Source organism: Coregonus clupeaformis, chromosome 31, assembly GCF_020615455.1.
Source record: "Coregonus clupeaformis isolate EN_2021a chromosome 31, ASM2061545v1, whole genome shotgun sequence".
NCBI lineage: Eukaryota > Metazoa > Chordata > Actinopteri > Salmoniformes > Salmonidae > Coregonus > Coregonus clupeaformis.
The window spans coordinates 8195209-8221618 of record NC_059222.1 but is presented as its reverse complement, the minus strand read 5'-3'; the positions used below and the strand labels follow the sequence as shown (position 1 = coordinate 8221618).

General features: G+C 43.4%; 1 protein-coding gene across 6 annotated transcripts; it reads right to left on the bottom strand.

Annotated features, from left to right (window-relative positions):
• Nucleotides 1–231: 231 nt before the first annotated feature.
• On the bottom strand, nucleotides 232–26410 carry LOC121547464 (thyrotroph embryonic factor-like). Of its 6 annotated transcripts, XM_041858771.2 has the most exons (6): nucleotides 8773–8889; nucleotides 8492–8614; nucleotides 6424–6780; nucleotides 5050–5270; nucleotides 2337–2548; nucleotides 232–1870 (listed from the first exon to the last, which is right to left on the bottom strand). In XM_041858771.2, the coding sequence occupies exons 2-6, from the start codon at nucleotides 8610–8612 to the stop codon at nucleotides 1849–1851; spliced, it is 933 nt and encodes a 310-aa protein (XP_041714705.1). In that variant the 5' UTR covers nucleotides 8613–8614; nucleotides 8773–8889; the 3' UTR covers nucleotides 232–1848. The 6 variants fall into 6 exon arrangements, with proteins under 6 accessions (XP_041714705.1, XP_041714706.1, XP_041714704.1 ...); XM_041858772.2 differs by lacking the exons at nucleotides 8492–8614; nucleotides 8773–8889 and adding an exon at nucleotides 26165–26410; XM_041858770.2 differs by having other exon boundaries at nucleotides 8492–8889.

Below are 26410 nucleotides of genomic sequence, written 5' to 3'. Positions count from 1 at the left end.
TAAATTAGCAAAAATGTCTAAAAACCTGTTTTTGATTTGTCATTATGGGGTATTGCATGTAGATTGTTGAGGGTGGAAAAAACAATTTAATCAATTTTAGAATTGTACCTTTAACAGATGTTAACATTTTCTTAATGTTCTTGGTTGTAGCTTAAGAAAATGTACAAAATAAATTAAGGAAGTGTGCTAGTGTTTAGGAGGCACCCAATCAAGTCAGTGTTTTACCCTTACTGAAATTGTTCACTGGTTTATTAAATCAAGATATACACTTTATATTCCATAAAAAGTACATCGTCTACCAGTTTTCCCGAATCAAAATCTTCATTTGTCTGTTCTCGATCATCTACTTTTCAACATGTTACATCACTTTGCGCAGATATAAACTTTGAGCACTGATCTATTATTGAGTTATAGTATATTATTAAGGTCAAAGGAATCCATATAAGAAATAAGACTGGTTATGTAAGCCAGGATAACAATGACTTGAGTTGGAAACTGACCCTAGAGAAGTCAAAGGACTGGAAGAATTACATCACTACCACACAAATGGTTGTCTCCAGATTTAGCAAACAACCAATAAATGAAGTTGTCAATTTGAATGAGGTTCTCATCTCAACGCACAAAACCAATCGCAAAACTTTCAAATATATTTTTTCAAGTAAAACAAATCCAAACTACTTTCCAAAGGTAATTCTTCAGATAAATCCCAAAACGAGCTAGAAGCACTGCAATCACTTATTTTCCTCTTATTACATCAGCAGGAATTAGGAAAGTGATAACAAGGAAACATGATGGACCAAAGGGCAAAACTCACGAGACAAACCCTGAAAGGAGGCTTGAATTTCAGTGTCTGATATGGTAATAGTGAACACATGGCATTGCCCTGTGAACAGACAGACTGGGCACTGCACTGAGTCAGCTGAAGACACTTGAAGGTCCTTGTTGAAACAGAGGCCCAGTTCAAACCACACTGACGAGTTAAGAAACTTCCTGATTTTGACAAGGAATTTAAACGGCAACATTTATCAAAAGTAATTTAAAAAACTGTAACAGAAACCTCACCATAGTTCTGATGTAACCTGTTTTCTGGTTTCATGAGGTAACTACAATGTATTGTACTCATTTCAGACAGAACACAAAATCTGTCACCTTTTTACATTGAGTGTGGTAACTGTCCATATAAGATCAAGGTCCCAGAGAAGTTGGAGAAACTACTTTCCAGAGTAGTAAACAGGAGAGGGGTTGGAGGTTTACATTTGGTTGAGAACACATAATTGCAGAACACTCGTAAATTGCACAGTAATATCATAGATAAGTCAACAGGTTTATGTTTTTGTATGGAGTTATTTGAAAATAAGGAAAAGGTCTAGAAAATAAAGCTCTGCTACTTTTTACAAGCATTTAGTGTATTTCTATTTGCAATATGGCAAATAGAAATCAAAACTGGATAGTGTTCAGAGATGGGAGGGGTTGAGGGTCGCTGAAGGATGAGATTAAAAACAAACATAAGATAACTATTGTAAAATACACTGTCCGAAAAATGGATATAGTATGTTTAAGCTGGAAGTAGAAGCCTAAGTGTTGTTGTCCATTAGTTTACTCCAATTAGGGGATGCAGACAATAACATTGATGGAAGCTACAATCTATCTGCAATGTTAAAGCTGATCTACCCCATAATAAAATTACAATTAAAAGTCCAATAAAAACAATAAGCAGGGGTCAGTCATACAATTCCACAGTATCTACATGGCAACATCATTCACTCTCTTCCAGACTCCATCTTCTGATCCATCTATCCATTGTAATTGATTCATTTGTTTCGCCCACGCCACAAATATATCAATAGTCTACTGGTCTTCCAGCAACGCACTTGAAAGAGAAGAGAAAAAGTAGATTATTTACCAGGAAAGGAAGCGGGGGAGTTAACATAAGGTGATGAGGGGAGGTTAACATTTCATTATCACATTATTAATCAATTCTACCCATCAAACTTGTGTTATATAGGAGGTATTGTGTTATAAAGGAGCGAAACACAGAAGGTCATGTCTCACTGGTTATTTTGTATTTGAACATTTTGTAGTGTATTCAACGTGATGTCATTGTTTCATTTTCTTCATCTGTCTCACTGAGGCGCTCAAATTCACTGCATATCACTGTCTCTCATTGTTTGGTATGCAGCTAATGTGAGTAGCGCAACAGTGGATATTCACAATTGATTTATGACCACAAACAAAGGATGTTGCTACTTTGTGACCTGACCAAAATGAAGTGACTAGCTGATGCAATCTGTGTGCAACGGCCAGCCAGCGGTTGTCTGTGTTTGTCTGTGTCTTACAGGTCTCCGAATTTGGCTGCGTAGCGGGCCACAACATTCTTGCTGCGGGCAAAGTCCTTCCGTAGCTCGCCCACTTCCTGTCGTAGCGCCGTGTTCTCACGCTCCAGGAACGCTGCCCGCACCGTGATTTGGTTCTCCTTGAGTCGCCGCGCGTCCCGGGAACGCTTAGCCGCCACGTTGTTCTTCGTCCTCCTCTGCCAGTACTTCTCATCCTTGTGAGGAGGAGAGAGAGGGGGAAAGAGAAAGAGCAGAGAGAGAACAAGGTGGTTTTTGAAAGCGACCTTGATGAGAGCATGCTTTCAATTCAATGTCGCTGCTCAGTTATTGAAAGCCTCGTTAAAAAGCAAAACCTAGTTTTCCCTCACTGGTGATAATTCATTTAAAGAGCCCTTCTGAATGACTGAATGCTCTGACAGTGGTCACCAACCTTTGAGTCAGGATCACTTTCACAGTCAAAAAGCAAGCAGAGATCTACTGCTCAGATTATTATTCTTTTTTAACATGACTTAAACAAATGTAACATTAACCTAATAAAAACCGTTCTGTAGGGAATGAGGTACATTATTATCACAGCATATTGGCTATTTGCCTGGCCTGACAATATTGTTCTTCTCAGACCATATTATATACTGAACAAAAATATAAACACAACTTGTAAAGTGTTAGTCCAATGTTTCATGAGCTGAAATTAAAAGCTCACAGAAATTTTCCATACACACAAAAAGCTTATTTCACAGACATTTTCCATACGCACAAAAAGCTTATTTCTCGCCACTTTTGTGCACAAATTTGTTTACATCCCTGTTAGTGAGCATTTCTCCTTTGCCAAGATAATCCATCCACCTGACAGGTGTGGCATATCAAGAAGCTGATTAAACAGCATGATCGTTACACAGGTGCACCTTGTGCTGGGGACAATAAAAGGCCACTATAAAATGTGCAGTTTTGTCACACAACACAATGCCACAGATGTTTCAAGTTTTGAGGGTGCGTGCAATTGTCATGCTGACTGCAGGAATGTCCACCAGAGCTGTTGCCAGATAATAGAATGTTAGTTTCTCTACCATAAGGTGCCTCCAATGTCATTTTAGAGAATTTGGCAGTACGTCCAACCGGCCTCACAACTGCAGACCACGTATAACCATACCAGCCCAGGACCTCCACATCCGGCTTCTTCGTGTGAGACCACCCACCCGGACAGCTGATGAAACGGAGGAGTATTTCTGTCTATAATAAAGCCCTTTTGTGGGGAAAAACTCATTCTGATTGGCTGGGCCATCCATGGCTGCGCCCCTGCCCAGTCATGTGAAATCCATAGATTAGGGTCTAATGAATTTATTTCAATTGACTGATTTCCTTATATGAACTGTAACTCAGTAAAATCGTTAATTGTTGCATGTTGCGTTTATATTTCTGTTCAGTATATTTCAACACTTGAGCTTTGATAATAAAATAGATCAGTTTGTGTAGCACTTAAATTGAAATAATTTGTACCTGCATCTGATGGTCATGGTGCTTTCAAGACAACTGGGAACAAAAAAATAAAAAAAAGGTTAAATCATGAAGTCAGTGATCTTCAGGTCGGAGTGCTAGAAAGATGCCAGACTTGGAATTCAGAGTTGGATGACCGTTCAAAAATATTTTTCCCAGTCGGATCTAGTTTTTGTCAGAGTTCCCAGTTGTCTTGAACGCACTGAAGTCAGAAATGTCCAAGTTCTGAGTTTCCAGTTGTTTTAAACACGGCATTAGTCTCAGCGGAGGGAGGGAGAGAGCAGCAGAGGGTCCGCCTCTCACGGTCCCTCTCTCCCTTCCTTTCTTCCAGTGAGACTGACCAGAGAGAGGGGACACAGTCTTCCACCTGATGGCGAAACTCGAGTCGCACCGCATCAGCATCTGCCTCATGCACAAATTCACATTGTTCCTATGACCAGAGAAAGTGAAATATTTCTCAATATTAAAATAGACACGACGAGCTGCTAATAATACTAAAAACGCAGGGATATGGATTCACTTGGCTACTGATTCATAGCAGCTGGAGCGAGTGGTAGTACGAAGAAGCGTGTTTTATAGTGTTGAATAAAAACAGTGTTGACAGTGCTGAATAAAAACTTAAACATGAACTCGCTCATAAAAACAGCAGCTCTTTTATGTATTCTTTGACTGTCTCTCTCTGGTCAAGTCTCATGTAGGCTAGTATCAAACTTTGCTGGAAGCTGTAGGCACGGTGACACTCGATTTAGCTACAGATCTCCCAACAGCGAACATTTTTTTAATGGAGCAAGCCTTTATCTTTGGCTTTTCTACAGAAATGTTTGGTGATCGACTAGGAATGCCTTGAAGATCGACCAGTCGCGGTTGGTGACCACTGCTCTATGAACTATCTGGTGGTACTGTAATCCACAATTAAATAACATTTTTTTAAACATACAATTTCTCTTCTTGGAATTAGAATAAACATACACCTACCCACACACCCACCTACCTACCCACCCACCCACCTACCCACCTACCCACACACCCACCTACCTACCCACACACCCACCTACCCACACACCCACCTACCTACCTACCCACCCACCTACCTACCTACCCACCCACACACCCACCTACCCACACACACACCCACCTACCCACACACACACCCACCTACCCACACACCCACCTACCTACCACACCCTTATCATGCTTTCCGACCTCCATGTGTCTGACTTACCTTAGAATCCTCAGGTACATACACCTTCTTGGCCTTCTTGATCATGGGCTGTGGTTTGAGTTCCTCCTCTGAGAACTTGTGTTTGCGTGGGTTGAACAGCTCTCCTCCAGGAACGCTGGACAGGACCAGGTCTGTAGGGTCTGGGTCAAAGTTCACGTTCACCTCAATCTCCTCCGGGTCGATGGTTTCAGGGGTCAGCCTGTCCTTGTCTGTCACCACCTCTGTGGGGGAGATACAGGTGACCAAGCATTAGGTTAAGGGTTCAAGTATCCCGTTTGGGTTTGTTGGGTTCTAACTTGAAATATACTTATTCCTGTCACTGTATAAGAACATATGGATTACGTTACATGTATGATAACCGTTTATGTTCTATGTCAATGAAGGGTGAATAAGGAATGTGTATTGAAAATTACTGTGCGTGGCGAAGGGCAACAGTTAATCTCTGATAAGGCAGGCCAGCTGCGGAACTAGGGTCAAGTCAACAGATGAAACGAGAAGAAACCACTGGAAGGGGGGCCAGAGGGGCCCACCACAACGACCCTCCTACTACAGTCCTATCTCACACACACATACACTTCCACGAAGGTTCTAGCATCAGGCAGGGCCATGACTACACCAGTAAGAGGAACCAATTTAGTTCCTGCCTAGCAACAGAGATGTACTGGCTGTCTAGATGTGTGTACGGAGTTTACCCCGCCTAGTAGGTTATAAATATATGTGCTTGTATCGTCATATCCTGTCTTTGCAGCTATATGACCCAATGGGATGAAATTGGCTTGAGCTTTTTCCTAGTCGTCCTTTTGAGTTATTACTATTTTTTCAGAACCTTACAGGTAGATGGGCAAAAGCTACAATCAGTTTTAAGGGTAAATAAATGCTCCCAATGTAAATGGAATATTCTCTTCTGTGAGACTGCAAGTAATTTAATTCCTGTTCCAGAACCATACATTTGGCTCTACCCTCCTTAAATCCAGGCTTCTACATTTGATAAAGATGACCTCATGGAGCACAGCCCACGTCTGTTGGTCAGCTCTAGTAAACACCTCTGTTGTCTTGACCACTCAGCATAGCTAGGATCTATTTTTACCACCATTTACAGAAGCACACACAATGGTGCATACAGCCTTGAATGACATTCAAACAAACCAGTAAGTTTCCCTGTACATGTGCGCCCTTGGTGCTCAGACATGTCTGACTGTCTATGGCAGAACCAAGAACAAATTACTTGATTTACTTTGATCTTAAATGCATTTGAGTCCACGCTTTGTATTATTTACGCATTATACCATGTAACTACTAGGGTAAGTATCTATGTAATAACACTAACAGACCATTAAGACATAAGGCTCTAATGATTTCACAGGTGTATCCTACCGGTGTTGGCTGTGATATCAGCACTGTTGAGGGTGATGGTGACCACCTCCTCCTCACACTGGTCTAGTTCCAGGACGGGCAGCAGGGAGATGGGGGCTGTCGTGGTGCTGGTTGGCTTCTCTGTCTTCTTCTCTGCAATTTCCATGTTGAGAGCATCGTCCAGGGACGAGGATGAGGTGGGGATGCCGTTCTCCATGAGGAACTCCTCCAGGTCCATGTACTCCAGGTGGAAGGTCTCCCCGTCGTACGGGATGGTCTTGTCCCAGATGGCTGGGGTCAGGGCGGCCGACGGACCCATCCCGCTCCCTCTTTCAAGGTCCACATTGTCCCCCGTAAACAGCTTATCCTTGTCATTGTCTGTGGCAGCAAAACAGAAGAGCCTTACTTAATGTAATGGGTTATGGCAGGCAGGATAAAACAAGTCAAATCAAATGTTATTGGTCACATACACATATTTAGCAGATGTTATTGCGGGTGTAGCGAAATGCTTGTGTTCCTAGCTCCAACAGTGCAGTAGTATCTAACAATTCACAACAATAAACAAATCTAAAAGTCTAAAAGTAAAAGAGATAAGACGGGCATTGGAAAAGGGTTTATTTGACATGGTCATTCAGTAAATGGTTTTATCCTGAGCCATTTACACTCAGGACATATTTCATCTAAGTGGTCCATGTGAGAACCAAACCCACAACTCTGATCATGCAAGAACCATATTTCAACCAATGGAAGAGATATGATGAAATATAAGGCCTACATCACTATTTGGTGGAAAGCGGACCTTGACACTAGTCAGACGAATACGTGACCTAGCCTACTAATTTATGCAGTGTTCAAAACTGGGAACTCTTAAATAGCCTACTTCAATGCGTTCAAGACAACTGGGAACTAGGAAAGAAACGAGCTACGACTGGGAAAATCGTTTTGAATGGTCATCCAACTCAGAATTCGAAGTAGGTATGTTTCAATTAACTTGTCCATTGATTTTTTTGTGACATTTATAAAGTTCGCATAGAAAATATATGCGAAAATTGCCTGCTAGGGTGCGTTTCCATGTAACTCGTGTGGATGAAAAAGACTGGACGTTTTCGCAAAAACCTACAGCGTCAAATAAAAATGTAGTGGTTGAAGTGTTTCCATTACCCATTTAGGCAAATACATTGGCGACAGCATGTATGCCCTCCCACCTATCTGTTTCATGTCTCAGGTAGCCCGCGAAAGTCAGCATGGATAGAATGCAATTACTGACTAATATTTGCCAACCTATCGCCACCGTCTATGCCACACTCCTATAGATCTGAAATAATTGGATGGTGAAACTTGACAGCCAACCAGGAAAGCAAGGCGAAGCAATTCAGGCATTCTTGAATGATAGGACGGACAATCGTTGTCCTTCAAAGAAAATGTTGTATAGTTGAAAAATATTGATTTTGCAAGACTTAGGCATTTATAATTTATTGTAGAGTGGAACTTTATAGTTACACCGTGACATCACGTACCTTGAAAATGATTCGTCAATCATAATTTATTCGAAAAATACTGTTTCCATCGTCATTTGTCGCAATAAAGAAAGTTCGACAGAAGAAAGATCCACCCCTGTCGAACGAAAAAAATATGTATATCTTTAGAAAATGTATCCTATACCTGCCGTTTCCATTACACGTCGCATTTTGCGACATTGCTTTTTTCTAATACAGCTGGGTCAATGGATACCTGCCTAGTTAGTGTGGTGATGAGGTGGAGAGTAGAAGGGAGTGGGGGAGGGGGGAGAGAGGAATTTACTGTCAACTGTCAACTGTGTATGTGCTGTCTGAGAACCAAAGGACTGAAGTGCAGCTACCCAATTTTTGTTTAAATTCAGATGAAGGGATATCTGAATGCTTGGTTGATCATAACACTATAGAAACAAACAGACAGGATGTGATTTTGTGTAGGCCTATCAATTTTAGGCTACTACATTGCATAAAATGTATTCGCATTCGGCTTTACCCGGCACAATTCGGCCGCTTCACAGTTTGTTGCCTAGAACTAACAGTGCGTGTAACCCCCACACAGAAGCATCTAGACTTACCATCGTCGCCCTCGAGTAAATTCGGTGGGGGCATTTCCATTATTTTCTTCAATACCACGGGAAACGCACCCGGTGACCCCTTGAAGTTTTCCATCGTGGTGGCGATCGGCTCTACAGACATTTCTGCCGGTAATTACGCAACAACTTAATTTAAAGATATGCTACTTCAACAATAAAGCCTAGACTACTGTAACATAATCTCCTATCCCTTCAGAGATAGTGAAACTAAGATTAGACTAAATGTTTACAATGTTACAGCATACGACTCGACATTAGTTTACCTCTTCAGAGTTTGACCGATTCTCCAAATAAAGCAACAAAAAACGTTTTCTTAGTCAAGAGAAATCGCACCTCTCGAATAGAAAGTATAAAACAGTCCATTCTTTGAGCGACGTAGGCAAGGCGTAACACCCCATTGGTTGACCAAATTATATATCGTTGTAACCCTGCATAAATTAGAGGAACATTTGGTGGGAGGGGGAGCAGCCCCAATGATATCTCCATACTGTTAGACTTTTGCTGGCTTCATATGCTCGTGGAAACTGGGAAGTCGTAATGCCGCGTTCAAAACAACTGGGAACTCCGCAGGCGGTGTCAGAGGAAGGCCCTAAAAATTGTCAAAGACTCCAGCCACCCAAGTCATAGAATTCTCTCTGCTACCACAATGCAAGCGGTACCGATGCACCAAATCTGGAGCCAACAGGACCCCGAACAGCTTCTAACCCCAAACTATAAGACTGCTAAATAGTTAGTTAAATAGTTAACCAATAGCTACCCGGAATATCTGCATTGACCCTTTTTGCACTAATCTATTTTGACTCATCATATACGCTGCTGTTACTGTTTATTATCTATTCCGTTGCCTAGTCACTTTATCCCTACCTATATGTAGGGTGAGTATTGGTTAAGTGGGACACCTGGCAAAGTGGGACACTTAAGCTTTGTAATGGATATCTTTAAATATGTACAATAACATAACCAACCATCAATGCCTGTGTGTTAGTGAGTACCTGTACACAGCCCATCTGAAATTAGCCCACCCAACTACCTCATCCCTATATTGTTATTTATTTTGCTCATTTGCACCCCAGTATCTCTATTTGCACATAATCTCTTGCACATCTATCATTCCAGTGTTAATACTAATTGTAATTATTTTGCACTATAGCCTATTTATTGCCTTACCTCCATAACTTGCTACATTTGCACACACTGTATATATATTTTCTGTTGTATTTTTTGACTTTATGTTTTGTTTTACCCCATATGTAACTCTGTGTTGTTGTTTTTAAAATCGCACTGCTTCGCTTTATCTTCGCCAGGTCGCAGTTGTAAATGAGAACTTGTTCTCAACTGGCTTACCTGGTTAAATAAAGGTTAAATAAAAAAAGTGAGGGAGTATGTGATGATTTTTTTTTTTTTAAGGGTTCAATGGTATGACGTCATCATTGTGGGCGTGGCATCCCGTGTAATGACACGTCTCTAGATCCAGCCATAATGGTAAGTAAAATTACATGGTCCTGAGGTAAATAATGTTAAGGTTATAAAAACGTAGAAAGGATATTCAGTGTCTCATTACAACATATTTTGTAATGGGGTGTAGTTGTAAAACAAAATTACTGTAAATGTTGTTTTTTTCACTACTCTCACCTTTTTTTAAATAGTGACATTTTGACAGTGTCACGAGTTACAAAGCCAGAACCCAGAAGCAGACCAGGACAAGGTAAGTTGAAACGAAGGTGAGTGTTTATTTACAAATTCAAGAGTGATGCTGAATAATCCAGGGAACAGAGCGGGCGGCGTTGATTAGTTGTTGGGGGTGCAGTGGTTGATCCAATCATGGCTCGGCAGCCGCCGACCACCAGGCAGAGGTTGGATGAAGGTTCCGGACGAGTGATGTTCATGGCTAACGATCCGGCAGGGAATGGATGTTAGGCCAGAGCCTAAGAAGGGTGATGATCAGGACCAGGTGTGCAGATTGCTGATGGGATGCAGGTGCGGAAATCAAGAGAGCTCCCCGGAGCGTTCCAGAACCCTCGGGAAACTGGAGATCCCGAGCAGAAAAACTAGTCCACAGACAGGACCCGACTCAGACTGCCGGGATCGTTACAGTACCCCCCCTCCGGCCAGACGCCACCGGGCGGACTCCCGGAGCGCCAGGATGGAGGCGGTAGAAGTCACGGATGAGGTCAGCATCTAGGATCTGTCGCGCGTGAATCCAACTCCTCTCTTCAGGACCATACCCCTCCCAGTCCACGAGATACTGGAAACCCCGGCCCCGCCGTCTGGAATCCATGATGCGTCGCACCGTGTAGGCAGGACCACCTCCGATCATCCGAGGAGGAGGAGGAGGGCGGAGGAGGCAACAGAGGACTGAGGAGAACAGGCTTGAGGCAGGAGACATGAAAGGTGGGATGGACTCTGAGCGTCCTCGGGAGTTTGAGTCGAACTGCCACCGGATTGATCACCTTCTCCACCACAAACGGACCAATGAACCCGGTAACAACTTCCTAGACTCAGTCCGTAAAGGAAGATCCCGTGTGGCCAACCAGACCCTATCTCCGATGGTGTAGGTGGGAGCGGGGATCCGGCGACGATTCGCCTGGAGCTGATACCGGTCCGAAACTCTAAGGAGTGCCTTTCTGGCCCGATGCCAGGTCCGGTGGCAACGACGAATATGGGCCTGAACAGAAGGCACTGAGAGCTCCCTCTCCTGAGAAGAGAACAAGGGAGGTTGGTAGCCATACAGGCACTGGAAGGGAGACATCCCAGTGGCAGATGTAGGGGAGAGTATTGTGGGCATACTCAACCCAAGGCAACTGAGAGACCCAGGAGGTGGGGTTGGAAGAGGCCAGGCAGCGTAGCGTGGATTCCATCCTCTGGTTGGCTCTCTCCGCCTGACCATTAGATTGGGGGTGAAAACCAGATGTGAGACTGACTGTAGCTCCAATGGCCAAACAGAAGGACTTCCAGACAGCAGAGGTAAACTGAGGGCCACGGTCGGAAACGATATCACTGGGCAACCCGTGGACCCTGAAAACCTCCCTAACCAGGATCTCGGACGTCTCCGAGGCCGAGGGAAGCTTGGCAATTGGCACAAAGTGGGCGAACTTGCTGAATCTGTCCACGATAGTCAGAACGACCGTGTTCCCCTCAGAAGCGGGCAACCCAGTGACAAAGTCCAGGGCCAGATCGACCATGGTCGCGGGGGAATAGGAAGGGGGTGAAGTAGTCCAGAGCTGGGCCGATTGGTACTCTTATTCTGCACACACACTGGACAGGCAGCAACATAACCCCGAGTATCCTCGGCCATGGCAGGCCACCAAAACGTCTGCGAAGAAACGCCATCGTCCGAGCCACGCCAGGGTGACAAGCCATCTTGCTGGCGTGGGACCATTTGAGGACCGCAGGACGAACCGACTCAGGCACAAACAACCGACCGGGTGGACCGTTACCGGGACCGGGCTGCGTCCGAAGAGCCGCCATCACCTCCTCCTCAATCTTCCACCTAACAGCTCCCACGACGCAGTTCCGGGGAGAATTGTCTCGGTCTTGGACCCACTCTCCTCCGTCTTGGAGAACATCCGAGACAAGGCGTCCGCCTTGCCGTTCTTAGATCCAGGTCGGAACGTCAGGGAAAAATTGAATCGTCCGAAAAACAACGACCACCTGGCCTGGCCGGAGTTGAGACGTCTAGCCCGATTGCACGTAAGCAAGATTCTTGTGGTCAGTCCAGACAATAAACGGCTGCTCCGCCCCCTCCAACCAGTGACGCCACTCCTCCAAGGCAAGTTTCACCGCGAGAAGCTCCCGGTTACCCACATCGTAATTCCTCTCCGCAGGCGAAAGGCGACGAGAGTAGTAGGCGCAGGGATGGAGTTTACTGTCCGTGGAGCATCGGCTGCGACAGGATGGCGCCAACTCCCACATCAGACGCGTCCACTTCAACGACGAACTGACGGGCCGTGTCCGGTTGAGAGAGAATCGGTGCGTTGGTGAATCGCCTCTTCAAATCCAGAAACGCTCGATCCGCCTCCGGATTCCACTTGAAGCTCCTGATACTGGAAGTCAAGGCCGTTAACGGAGCGGCCACACGGCTGTAATCCCGGATGAATCTGCGGTAGAAATTCGCAAACCCCAAAAATCTCTGGAGCTGCAATCTCGTACCGGGCTGGGCCCATTCCAGAACCGCTCTAACCTTCTCCTGGTCCATCCTAATCTCTCCCCTGGAGATGATGTACCCGAAAAGGATGTCGTGTGGGCGTGAAACTTCGCACTTCTCGGCCTTCACGAACAGGCGATTCTCCAACAATCGCTGCAGAACCTGCCGGACATGCTGGACGTGGTCGGAAGGTTCCTTCGAAAAAGATCAGAATGTCATCCAGGTAAACAAACACAAAGAGACCGATCATATCTCTCAGGACGTCGTTCACCATACTCTGGAATACCGCTGGAGCATTGGTCAGTCCAAACGGCATCACCTGATACTCGAAGTGACCCATCGGTGTATTGAAACCCGTCAACCACTCGTCTCCCTCTCTGATCCGGACCATGTGATACGCATTGCGTAGGTCTAGCTTGGTGAACACCGTAGCACCCTGTAAGGAGTCGAAGGCAGAACTCATCAAGGGCAGGGGATACTTGTTCTTGACCGTGATGTCATTCAACCCCCGATAATCAATACACGGTCGAAGAGAGCCATCCTTCTTACCCACAAAGAAGAATCCTGCCCCCAGGGGGTGATGACGAGGGACGAACGAGACCAGCAGCTAGGGACTCCTTGATGTAGGTCTCCAAAGCCTCACGTTCAGGGCGGGAGATACTGTATAACCTTCCCTTGGGGTAGACAGCTCCAGGGAACAGGTTGATGGCACAATCATATGGTCGGTGGGGAGGAGTGACAGAGCCTTCTGCTTACTGAACACTTCCCCAAATCGTGATATGTCTCGGGAACCAGGGACAAATCTGGGGGTTTAGCCTCAATCACCTGGCTGGGAACCGAATGGGGACAGGCAGTCTTGAGACAGTTAGCATGACAATCAAGGCTCCAACTCGTTACCTTGCCCGTCACCCAATCGAACGTGGGATTGTGTTCCTTCAGCCAGGGGTATCCAAGGACCAGAGGAACATGGGAAGACGGCAGAATGAAGAATGAAATCATCTCCGAATGATTCCCCGACAACAGCATCTTAACCGGTTCAGTCCTCATCGTGATACGTGCCAGACTACTGCCGTTCAGAGTGGTCGCTTCAATGGCTTCCGGCAATTGCTCCTTGGAAAGCCCCAGCTGTTCCACCAACTCGGCATCAAGAAAGCTTCCATCGGCACCTGAATCGATAAAGCGTTAATCGCTAAGCTCTGATTCCTGTTCACAAGGGTAGCCGGAAAACGGGGTCTGACAGAGGTACTGAGAGGTTGAAACTGGCTCGCTAAAAGTCCTCCCAACTTTAGCGAGCCGGGCAGTTTGACGACCGCCGGGAACAAGTGGAGATGTAATGTCCCGAGCTACCACAGTAGAGGCAGCAGTTGGTCTTACGTCTATGTTGACGCTCCTCCTTGGTTAACCCGTGCCGCCCCCACTTGCATGGGTTCAGAATCGGGAGAGAGGACCTCTCCACTAATCCTTTGTGGTGGAGAATGATCGACGTGTTCTGGTCCACCACCCGACCCGACTGGGAACTGAGAAGCTGATCGATTGGACGGACCCCATTGCTTCTCCCTCCTTCGCTCTCGGACTCGATTATCCACCCGAATAGACAAGGCTACCAAGCTGTCCAGGTCACTAGGCTCCGGATAGGAGATCAACTCATCCTTGAGCTGCTCCGACAGACCCTGGTAAAAGGCCGCTTGCAGAGACTCCTCATTCCACCCACTCTCCACAGCCAACGTCTTGAACTCAATCACGAAGTCGGCCACGCTGCGAGTTCCTTGGTGAAGCGAAAACAGGCGCCTAGCTGCGTCCCTCCCTCGGACGGAATGGTCGAAGAGCTTCCTCATCTCGGCCGTGAACCCCTGGTATGAAGCCATGCAGGGGTCTTGTCGTTCCCAAACGGCTGAAGCCCACTCCAGCGCTCGACCACGCAGCAACTCAATCACAAAGGCTATCCTAGCCTTGTCTGTGGCATAAGAGTAGGGCTGTAGATCGAACACTAACCCACACTGCATAAGGAAAAGCAGCATCTTCCCAGCTCCCCCTCATATTTATCCGGCGTCGGAACCTTGGGCTCACGGAAGGACACAGCTCCAGACGCGGCAGGCGAGATGGGTGAAACCGGTAGTGGATCCTCCACCGGAAACTTGCGCTGGCTCTGGACCTCCGTCAGACCGGTAGAAAGGTTCCGAACAGACAACGCTATCTCCTGTAGTGCCGTGCTATGTTGTCCCAACATCTTCTCCTGATGGGAAATGGCATGGCGAACAGAGTCCAGGTCCGCTGGGTTCATTACTGGCCGGATCGTTCTGTCACGAGTTACAAAGCCAGAACCCAGAAGCAGACCAGGACAAGGTAAGTTGAAACGAAGGTGAGTGTTTATTTACAAATTCAAGAGTGATGCTGAATAATCCAGGGAACAGAGCGGGCGGGCGTTGATTAGTTGTTGGGGGTGCAGTGGTTGATCCAATCATGGCTCGGCAGCCGCCGACCACCAGGCAGAGGTTGGATGAAGGTTCCGGACGAGTGATGTTCATGGCTAACGATCCGGCAGGGAATGGATGTTAGGCCAGAGCCTAAGAAGGGTGATGATCAGGACCAGGTGTGCAGATTGCTGATGGGATGCAGGTGCGGAAATCAAGAGAGCTCCCCGGAGCGTTCCAGAACCCTCGGGAAACTGGAGATCCCGAGCAGAAAAACTAGTCCACAGACAGGACCCGACTCAGACTGCCGGGATCGTTACAGACAGTGTCCCAGTATGCCAATTGCCTACTGTCAAACTGGGTCACCCTATTACTGTCAAACTGGGACACTCCTCTAGGCCATTTTAATGCAGAACAAATATTTTGGGGGATTAATTAATACATGTTTTCTTAACAGAAATCAATTTTCTAAATAGGATCAAATGTTCAACTTCATTTTCCTCAAATCTGCTAGAAAAAGCTAGCATAGCTGCATTTTACTTAAAAAGATATTACCTCACCAGCATTAAACATATAGCTATATTCATAAACATACAGGTATATGATGATTTAAAAAACGTTCATTTTACAGTATTTGACTCTGGTGACAATAAAACAGTCATTGAAATTGTTGAGAGTTAAGGTCTTTCTGGTTTCATTCTACAACATGTCCATTAGTGTAGTGTTGAGAATGTTGAGCTGATAGGCCTAGATGAAGTTAAAATATATATATTTATAGGCTATACAATTACATATAGGCTACATCATATAATTATAATCAAGTATGATGATAATAATAATAAATGATCATTCTTAATGTTCCACAAAAATAATTTTCATTTAATTTGTATGAATAATTGAAGTTTATCATTAAAATATCGAAATTACTCCTATACGCTCTAATTTATCCTTCTTTACAATAAATAATTAAGTGTCCCACTTAGCCAATCAAGGTCTCCCAATTTGCCAGTATCAACTTATAAAATGTGGTCTCAGCACAATTTGTGTTTGATGAAGAGTCATCCATCCTGTGTTTAATATATATATATTTTTTTCTAGTAGAGTTCTTAAGCTATTTAGAATGGTATCATGTTGGGGGTTAACATTTACATTACATTTACGTCATTTAGCAGACGCTCTTATCCAGAGCGACTTACAGTTAGTGAGTAAGACATTGGGATGATTCTGTAAGGTGTTCCGGAAAACACATTTTCAGAAAGTGTCCCACTTTACCAATACTCACCCTGCATATCTACACTACCATTCAAAAGTTTGGGGTCACTTAGACATTACCTTGTTTTCGAAAAGAAAATCATTTTTTTTGTCCATTAAAATGACATCAAATGGATCAGAAATACATTGTAGATATTGTTAATGTTGTAAATGGCTATTGTAGCTGGAAATGGCTGATTTTTTATGGAATATCTACATAGGCGTACAGAGGTCCATTACCAGCAACCATCAGTCCTGTGTTCCAATGGCACGTTGTGTTTGCTAATCCAAGTTTATCATTTTAAAAGACTAATTGATCATTAGAAAACCCTTTTGCAATTATGTTTGCACAGCTGAAAACTTGTGCTGATTAAAGAAGCAATAAAACTGGCCTTCTTGAGACTAGTTGAGTATCTGGAGCATCAGCAATTGTGGGTTCGATTACAGGCTCAAAATGGCCAGAAACAAATAACTTTCTTCTGAAACTCGTCAGTCTATTCTTGTTCTGAGAAATGAAGGCTATTCCATGCGAGAAATTGCCAAGAAACTGAAGATCTCGTACAACGCTGTGTACTACTCCCTTCACAGAACTGGCTCTAACCAGAATAGAAAGAGTGGGAGGCCCCGGTGCACAACTGAGCAAGAGGACAAATACATCAGAGTGTCTAGTTTGAGAAACAGACGCCTCACAGGTCCTCAACTCGCAGCTTCATTAAATAGTACCTGCAAAACACCAGTCTCAACGTCAACAGTGAAGAGGCGACTCCAGGATGCTGACCTTCTAGGCAGAGTTGCAAAGAAAAAGCCATATCTCAGACCGGCCAATAAAAATAAAATATTAAGATGGGCAAAAGAACACAGACACTGGACAGAGGAAGATTGGAAAAAAGTGTTATGGACAGATGAATCGAAGTTTGAGGTGTTCGGATCACAAAGAAGAACATTTGTGAGACGCAGACCAAATGAAAAGATGCTGGAGGAGTGCTTGATGCCATCTGTCAAGCATGGTGGAGGCAATGTGATGTTCTGGGGGTGCTTTGGTGGTGGTAAAGTGGGAGATTTGTACAGGGGAAAAGGGATCTTGAAGAAGGAAGGCTATCACTCCATTTTGCAACGCCATGCCATACCCTGTGGACAGCGCTTGATTGGAGCCAATTTCCTCCTACAACAGGACAATGACCCAAAGCACAGCTCCAAACTATGCAATAACTTTTTTTTTTTTTTTTTACAATTTGGGGGTAGATCAGCTTAATATTGCAGATAGATTGTAACTTCTATCAATGTAATTGTCTGCATCACTTCCAATCCCCCATGTTTTTTATATATATACTCCCCTTTATTACTTTTCAACCCCGCCATCCTTTCCCTACTTGGGGTAAATTAGTGAACAACAATGCCCAGGCCTCTACTTCCAGCCTATACTTACTATCTACACCTTATGGACACAGTCAATTTTACAATAATGTAAATGTTTTTTTTGTTTTTGCTCCTGAACTTCTTCTACTCTCAACCTCTCCGATCATTTTCATGATGTCCATCCGGTTTGCTTCTATATGCCATATCTTTCTAACTGTGCTCTTTCCCAAAAGCTCCCAACTATATACTTATTATGGACACAGTATGCTTACATTATTAGTTATCTTGTTATTATTTGTTGTTATTTGTTATTAGTCCCATCCTTCAACTCCATTCAATACCTCCCATCTATCGCTTAACACCATCCATATAGGATTTCTATTTGCCATAAAAATTTCAACCGTACTGTGATGTTTTATAAAAGTTCTGAACCTTTCTATTCTCATTGCTTCTACAGATTGTGAATTAAATATAAACATTTTTGCTAAAAGTATTATATTATTGATCGATTGACTATGACTTTTCAGATCACCCAGTAATGCTATCTGCAAGGTTAGCTCCAGGTAAATATTGCAATCCTTTAGCCATTCCTGGACCTGTGTCCAAAAACAAGCTACAAATGGACAGAACCAAAACAAATGATCTAATGATTCTGTCTCTTCACAGCAAAATCTGCAGAGCTGGGAAGATTGTATCCCCCATATAAATAACATTCATTCTTGCAACGCCATGCCATACCCTGTGGACGGCGCTTGATTGGAGCCAATTTCCTCCTACAACAGGACAATGACCCAAAGCACAGCTCCAAACTATGCAATAACTATTTAGGGAAGAAGCAGTCAGCTGGTATTCTGTCTATAATGGAGTGGCCAGCACAGTCACCGGATCTCAACCCTATTGAGCTTTTGTGGGAGCAGCTTGACCATATGGTACATACAGTGGGGAAAAAAAGTATTTAGTCAGCCACCAATTGTGCAAGTTCTCCCACTTAAAAAGATGAGAGAGACCTGTAATTTTCATCATAGGTACACGTCAACTATGACAGACAAATTGAGGAAAAAAAATCCAGAAAATCACATTGTAGGATTTTTAATGAATTTATTTGCAAATTATGGTGGAAAATAAGTATTTGGTCACCTATAAACAAGCAAGATTTCTGGCTCTCACAGACCTGTAACTTCTTCTTTAAGAGGCTCCTCTGTCCTCCACTCGTTACCTGTATTAATGGCACCTGTATGAACTTGTTATCAGTATAAAAGACACCTGTCCACAACCTCAAACAGTCACACTCCAAACTCCACTATGGCCAAGACCAAAGAGCTGTCAAAGGACACCAGAAACAAAATTGTAGACCTGCACCAGGCTGGGAAGACTGAATCTGCAATAGGTAAGCAGCTTGGTTTGAAGAAATCAACTGTGGGAGCAATTATTAGGAAATGGAAGACATACAAGACCACTGATAATCTCACTCGATCTGGGGCTCCACGCAAGATCTCACCCCGTGGGTCAAAATGATCACAAGAACGGTGAGCAAAAATCCCAGAACCACACGGGGGGACCTAGTGAATGACCTGCAGAGAGCTGGGACCAAAGTAACAAAGCCTACCATCAGTAACACACTACGCCGCCAGGGACTCAAATCCTGCAGTGCCAGACGTGTCCCCCTGCTTAAGCCAGTACATGTCCAGGCCCGTCTGAAGTTTGCTAGAGTGCATTTGGATGATCCAGGAGAGGATTGGGAGAATGTCATATGGTCAGATGAAACCAAAATATAACTTTTTGGTAAAAACTCAACTCGTCGTGTTTGGAGGACAAAGAATGCTGAGTTGCATCCAAAGAACACCATACCTACTGTGAAGCATGGGGGTGGACACATCATGCTTTGGGGCTGTTTTTCTGCAAAGGGACCAGGACGACTGATCCGTGTAAAGGAAAGAATGAATGGGGCCATGTATCGTGAGATTTTGAGTGAAAACCTCCTTCCATCAGCAAGGGCATTGAAGATGAAACGTGGCTGGGTCTTTCAGCATGACAATGATCCCAAACACACCGCCCGGGCAACGAAGGAGTGGCTTCGTAAGAAGCATTTCAAGGTCCTGGAGTGGCCTAGCCAGTCTCCAGATCTCAACCCCATAGAAAATCTTTGGATGGAGTTTAAAGTCTGTGTTGCCCAGTGACAGCCCCAAAACATCAATGCTCTAGAGGAGATCTCCATGGAGGAATGGGCCAAAATACCAGCAACAGTGTGTGAAAACCTTGTGAAGACTTACAGAAAACGTTTGACCTGTGTCATTGCCAACAAAGGGTATATAACAAAGTATTGAGAAACTTTTGTTATTGACCAAATACTTATTTTCCACCATAATTTGCAAATAAATTCATAAAAAATCCTACAATGTGATTTTCTGGAATTTTTTAAATCATTTTGTCTGTCATAGTTGACGTGTACCTATGATGAAAATTACAGGCCTCTCTCATCTTTTTAAGTGGGAGAACTTGCACAATTGGTGGCTGACTAAATACTTTTTTCCGCCACTGTATATCAATGATGTCGCTCTTGCTGCTGGTGACTCTCAGATCCACCTCTACGCAGACGACACCATTTTGTATACATCTGGCCCTTAATTGGGCACTGTGTTAACAAACCTCCAATCGAGCTTCAATGCCATACAACACTCCTTCCATTGCCTCCAACTGCTCTTAAACGCTATAAAAACTAAATGCATGCTCTTCAATCGAACGCTGCTTGCACCCGCCCGACTAGAATCACTACTCTACTCTTGGCGGGTCTGACTTAGAATATGTGGACAACTACAAATACCTAGGTGTCTGGTTAGACCGTAAACTCTCTTTCCAGACTCACATTAAGCATCTCCAATCCAAAGTTAAATCTAGAATCGGCTTCCTGTTTTGCAACAAAGCCTCCTTCACTCATGCTGCTAAACATGCCCTCGTAAAACTGACTGCATCCATCGACTTCGGCGATGTCATTTACAAAATAGCTTCCAACACTCAACTCAGCAAATTGGATGTAGTCTATCACAGTGCCATCCGTTTTGTCACCAAAGCCCCATATACTACCCACCATTGTGACCTGTACGCTCTTGTTGGCTGGCCCTCACTACATATTCGTCGCCAAACCCACTGGCTCCAGGCCATCTATAAATCACTGCTAGGCAAATCCCCGCCTTATCTTAGCTCATTGGTCACGATAGCAACACCCACCCGTAGTATGCGCTCCAGTAGGTATATCTCACTGGTCATCCCCAAAGCCAACACCTCCTTTGGCCGCCATTCCTTCCAGTTCTCTGCTGCAAATGACTGGAATGAACTACAAAAATCTCTGAAGCTGGAGACACTTATCTCCCTCATTAACTTTAAGCATCAGTTGTCAGAGCAGCTTACCGATCACTGTACCTGTACACAGCCCATCTGTAAGTAGCCCACCCAACTACCTCATCCCCATATTGTTATTTACATTCTTTATTTTGCTAATTTGCACCCCAGTATCTCTATTTGCACATCATCTTCTGCACATCTATCACTCCAGTGTTAATACTAAATTGTAATTATTTTGCACTATGGCCTATTTATTGCCTTACCTCCATAACTTACTACATTTGCACACACTGTATATAGATTTTCTATTGTGTTATTGACTGTACGTTTTTGTTTATTCCATATGTAACTCTGTGTTGTTGTTGTTTTTATCGCACTGCTTTGCTTTATCTTGGCCAGGTCGCAGTTGTAAATAAGAACTTGTTCTCAACTGTCTTACCTGGTTAAATAAAGGTTAAATAAAATAAAAATATCTACTGGTAGAAATACTGATTTTTCATTGATATTTTCATTTTTAAAGTGAATTCATACTTTCTTATCTTTTGGTTGCTAGAGACGCTACCCAGTTGTTCTTTCAATTAGTTCAATATTTATGGGCGCGACCCAGTCATTCATTCTTTATGTTCCATGCCAACGTTCTTATCCCTTGCTTGCTAGCTAGCCAGCTAGCTATGGCTAATACAGTCACGACCTCTGCAGCAAGAATAACAGCAAAGTAGCTGTTTTCTATTGACATTCATTTGGATACATCCATAACAATGAGCTGATGATGCCCGATTTTGCCTGGCATAGCTAGAAAAGTTTGCCTTCTCGTCAGGACACTCGTCAACAGTGACTGTTAATTACGAGGAGATCGCATTGCATTTCAAACACTAGGCTAGAAGCTAGCTAAATAGTTTGTTGTTAGCCAACCGGCCAATATGACAACCGAATTCAAAAATATCAGTTGCTAAAAACAGCTGGTCAAACTAGAAAAGTGGTAGAATTTGACAGCATAGCACCACTTGCGTCATGACTGCAATAGTAGGGACCAGAGAAATTCATGTTAATCCCTCACCACGTTAGGTAAAGAGATGCTAAAAAAAAAAAAATCTGCAAAAACGAATTAATGCTAGCTAGCTACGTTTTTCCTCGTTGGACCTGCGTTTACAATGTTTACAATTTTGGTTTGTGTGGTTGTTGGTTTAGCTTTCTGTAACTTTGTAGCAAGTATGGTCTGCATGTGTAGGCGCTTATTGCGACATGATTACAAGGTGTCCTGATATCTTTCCAACTGTCCCGATATCTTTTCCAAATGTGTCCCGTTATCTGGTTTTAATGTCCATTCTAGAATGCCCTTCTAGCCAATCAGAAACGAGTATTCAACAATGATGTAGTATAATGGAAGTGAATCAGTGAAAAACAATATCCCCACATTAAAATAGCCAACTTGTCAACAATGCCACAATGTGCGGCATATGGATGCAGCCAGCACCAATTCAAGGGATGTGGGAAGCCATTTAATATGTAAGTATTTACTTTTTGGTTTATTTTGAGAGACCACCTGCTCCTGACAGCTTGTGGTACTGTGTAACCATAGCAACATATGTACGCAAATGTCTGTGTATACTAGCTAGCTAGCTAGCTTACTTAAGTGACAATGCCAGAGAAGCTGGTGTTTGGAGGATATACTTGCACGGGTGTTGTTAGGCCCGAGACGAAGTCGAGAAGAAAATAATGCTTCAATGTCCCAATAATTAAAGGGCACTGTATACAGTGCATTCGGAAAGTATTCAGACCCCTTGACTTTTCCACATTTTGTTGCGTTAAAGCCTTATTCTAAAATGGATTTAATTGTTTTTTTCCCTCATCAATCTACACACAATACCTCATAATGACAAAGCAAAAGCAGGTTGAGAAATTTTAGCAAATGTATTAAAAAAAAATTGAAATATCACATTTACATAAGTATTCAGACCCTTTACTCAGAACTTTGTTGAAGCACCTTTGGCAGCGATTACAGCCTCGAGTCTTCTTGGGCATGACGCTACAAGCTTGGCACACCTGTATTTGGGGAGTTTCTCCCATTCTTCTCTGCAGATTCTCTCAAGCTCTGTCAGGTTGGATGGGGAGCGTCGCTGCACAGCTATTTTCAGGTCTCTCCAGAGATGTTTGATCGGGTTCAAGTCTGGGCTCTGGCTGGGCCACTCAAGGACATTCAGTGACATGTCCCAAAGCCACTCCTGCATTGTCTTGGCTGTGTGCTTTGGGTTGTTGTTCTGTTGGAAGGTGAACTTTCACCCCAGTCTGAGGTCCTGAGCGCTCTGGATCAGGTTTTCATCAAGGATCTCTCTCTGTACTTTGCTCCGTTCATCTTTCCCTCCAAGTTCCTGACGCTGAAAAACATCCCCACAGCATGACGCTAACACCACCATGCTTCACCATAGGGATGGTGCCAGGTTTCCTCCAGACATGACGCTTGGCATTCAGGCCATGGTCAATGGAAACAGGATGCACCTGAGCTCAATTTCGAGCAAAGGGTCTGAATTCTTATGAAAATAAGGTATTTCTGTTTTTTACTGTTTTCGCTTTGTCATTATGGGGTATTGTGTGTAGATTGATGAGTGAAAAATTAATTGAATCAATTTTAGAATAAGGCTGTAACATAACAAAATGTGGAAAATGTCAAGCGGTCTGAATATTTCCGAATGCACTGTATATCATTGGAATCTACAGGCAGTAGGTCTAATGTTTGAGAAAATAACATTTGCTTTTATTGCCTAGCCTATGCTATATAGTAAATGTGAGCCATAATTTGCCATTCTATTTATTTTCAGCCCTTTAAACGCTGATAAATAATTGTTCCCTTTGTCCCCAGTTGGCCTGGTTCATTCGGTTCATTCTCACATGGCAACACGTGCCGTTATCGTATGCCCAAATACACGGAGACCAATGAAAACTGCGCAGTGAGATTTTGCCTTGACACTTTTTTTTAATCAATGTATTTATTGACACATTATAGAGTCAGATCTCACAAGGGCATCTCCATACGAGACTATTGTGCCACTGGCATTAAGCAAGATAATTTACTATAAACACTAGACCAGTCTAGACACTAAACAGCCTACATATATTCAGACATGGGCCTTCATATGCATATACACCATGTCAGCCAAATGCACAACATACTAAGCCCTCACTCAAAACATTTAGCTATAGGGATAGAAGTGATATACGAGTTGTCAAACAGATCAAGCAGAGGCAAGGACAGCATTCTTGTATTGTAATCTGAGGAGTAAGATCGTTTTTTTTAGGGGGCATTACTGCAGAGTACAGAGTGTGCTGTTCTGTCCATATACAGAGCTAGTCTAGCATCCTCGCCACAGTAAGAGAGGAGAAAATATAGATGCCGTCCACTACTGTCTTTATGACACCTTCATAAATCCTTTACAAGGTCTACATAGATGCTTCACAAATTATTTAAAAGCTATTGATAGGCCTACTATACAGTATAAAGGGTATTTTATCAGGTCCTCCTTACATCTGGCATTTTGCCAAATGTGTCATAACCTTTTTTCACCCTCTGGATGTTTGCTTCTGAATGATTTGTGAAGCATCTATGAAGGCCTTATAAACAAGTCCATCCAAAGGGGTGATATGGTATGAAGGAGCCAAGAGTGTATCAGTCACCATCAAGACGAGTGGATGGACCTCCAGGGAATTACCGGCACTGCCAGCATGACTCTGCACTTTGTCCTCCTCCCCTCATGTGAGAGATACAATACAATATACTTTATTGTCCATTTACATGGAAATTATTTTTGTGACGTCAGCATACAAATACACAAATGACACACTATATTACATGCAGTACGGAACACTGGGAAGTTAGTACACAAGTCACACATTTACATTTTCACCTATTCAAAGCCTCTGACCTACTTTCCAACCTTGTATCTGTCCTATGTCCCACTGTTCAGCAGCCTGATGGCGGATGGAATGAAACTTGCCTTGCTTATATTATTGCTGAACAGTGGGGCCCTTAATCTCCTTCCGCAGGGCAGCAGCTCAAACATTGGGCAAGATTGTGTGTGGGTTCCTCTATGATGCGCTTGGCTTTGATCGCACTATGCAGCCAAGGGCACCAATATTTGTGTACTTAACAGTGTCTCCCAAGGCCTTACAAACATTTGTGTGAATGTGTCTAATAACCAGCAATTAGTGAGCTCTGTGTTTACAGTTCTTATTATTACACTACCAGTATTTCATTATCAGATGCATGCCAGACAGCTATTATGTGGACAGGTTGCATCATTAGGTTTTAGGTGCCAGGTCCTGTCCAGTGGTATTTGGGTATTGGGTGTTGATGTCAGTGGTTCAAGTGTTGTGAATGCCCTGAGTAATTTGTATCCCGAGTGTGATCAGTACTTTTAGGAGTACCAGACACCACATGCATTTAGCAACTGTCCATGTTTTAATTGTCTCATGAATCTCATGATTTTAAGAGAAAAATCATATCTACTCTAATCTTGTTTTACAATCTGGTTAAGTGTTGCCAACATCCGCTTGGACTGTTTACATAAATCACATCCAATCTCACAAATGAGAGAACACAACCACATCCAGAACAGAACAGGTTAATAGAGCCCTCAAACAATTACAAACTGTAATCCTACTTTTCCCTACAACCCCCATCAATTGTACAGCCAGCCGTATTGTACGCTAGCCTATTCCCATATTCTGCACATTAGACAAGTTACATGCTTATCTCTCCATATGGACAGGTCATTTGAGCATTATACAATTCACTGGTGTACACCACATGATGCTGGCATGTTGATTAAATCTGAAGTCAATCTTGTGATCAAATTGCCTAGGCTAACTAAGCTGAGACGCTGTCAAAATGGCACCAGGGTTTTATTGAGGTTACGCAATATATAGGACACGCAGTGATAAATCACTCCAACATATTGTATTTATAGTCGAAGAGTGTTCACAGACAGGACGTTGTTTATGTTTACAAAAAATGTATCAAATACGTTTTAAGGTTGGAACATATAGTCTCGCGCGTGGTTTACTATATCGCTGGGAAAACATTATTCGCTATCATTCAGTAACAGCGCAATTTATTGAAAATCTTCACAAAGAAATGACGGTTATTTCGCTTCTTCTTACCGTTGTAATCAAGGATAGGAACAGTGAAGGGGTCCTCTAGCAGAGCTTTGAAAATCTCGGGAATCTCTGAAGACATCTTTATCGACTTTTCTAAAAGTTTTTAAAGATCACCTGGTCTGACTATCAATTAAAAACTGTAGCAGATATATGAAATTGACAAGATTTATCAACGCTTCCAAGTTCAACAGCAGAAAAATATTCACATGTAAAACGAGATTGATGGACACCTTGAAAACGGAAACTTTT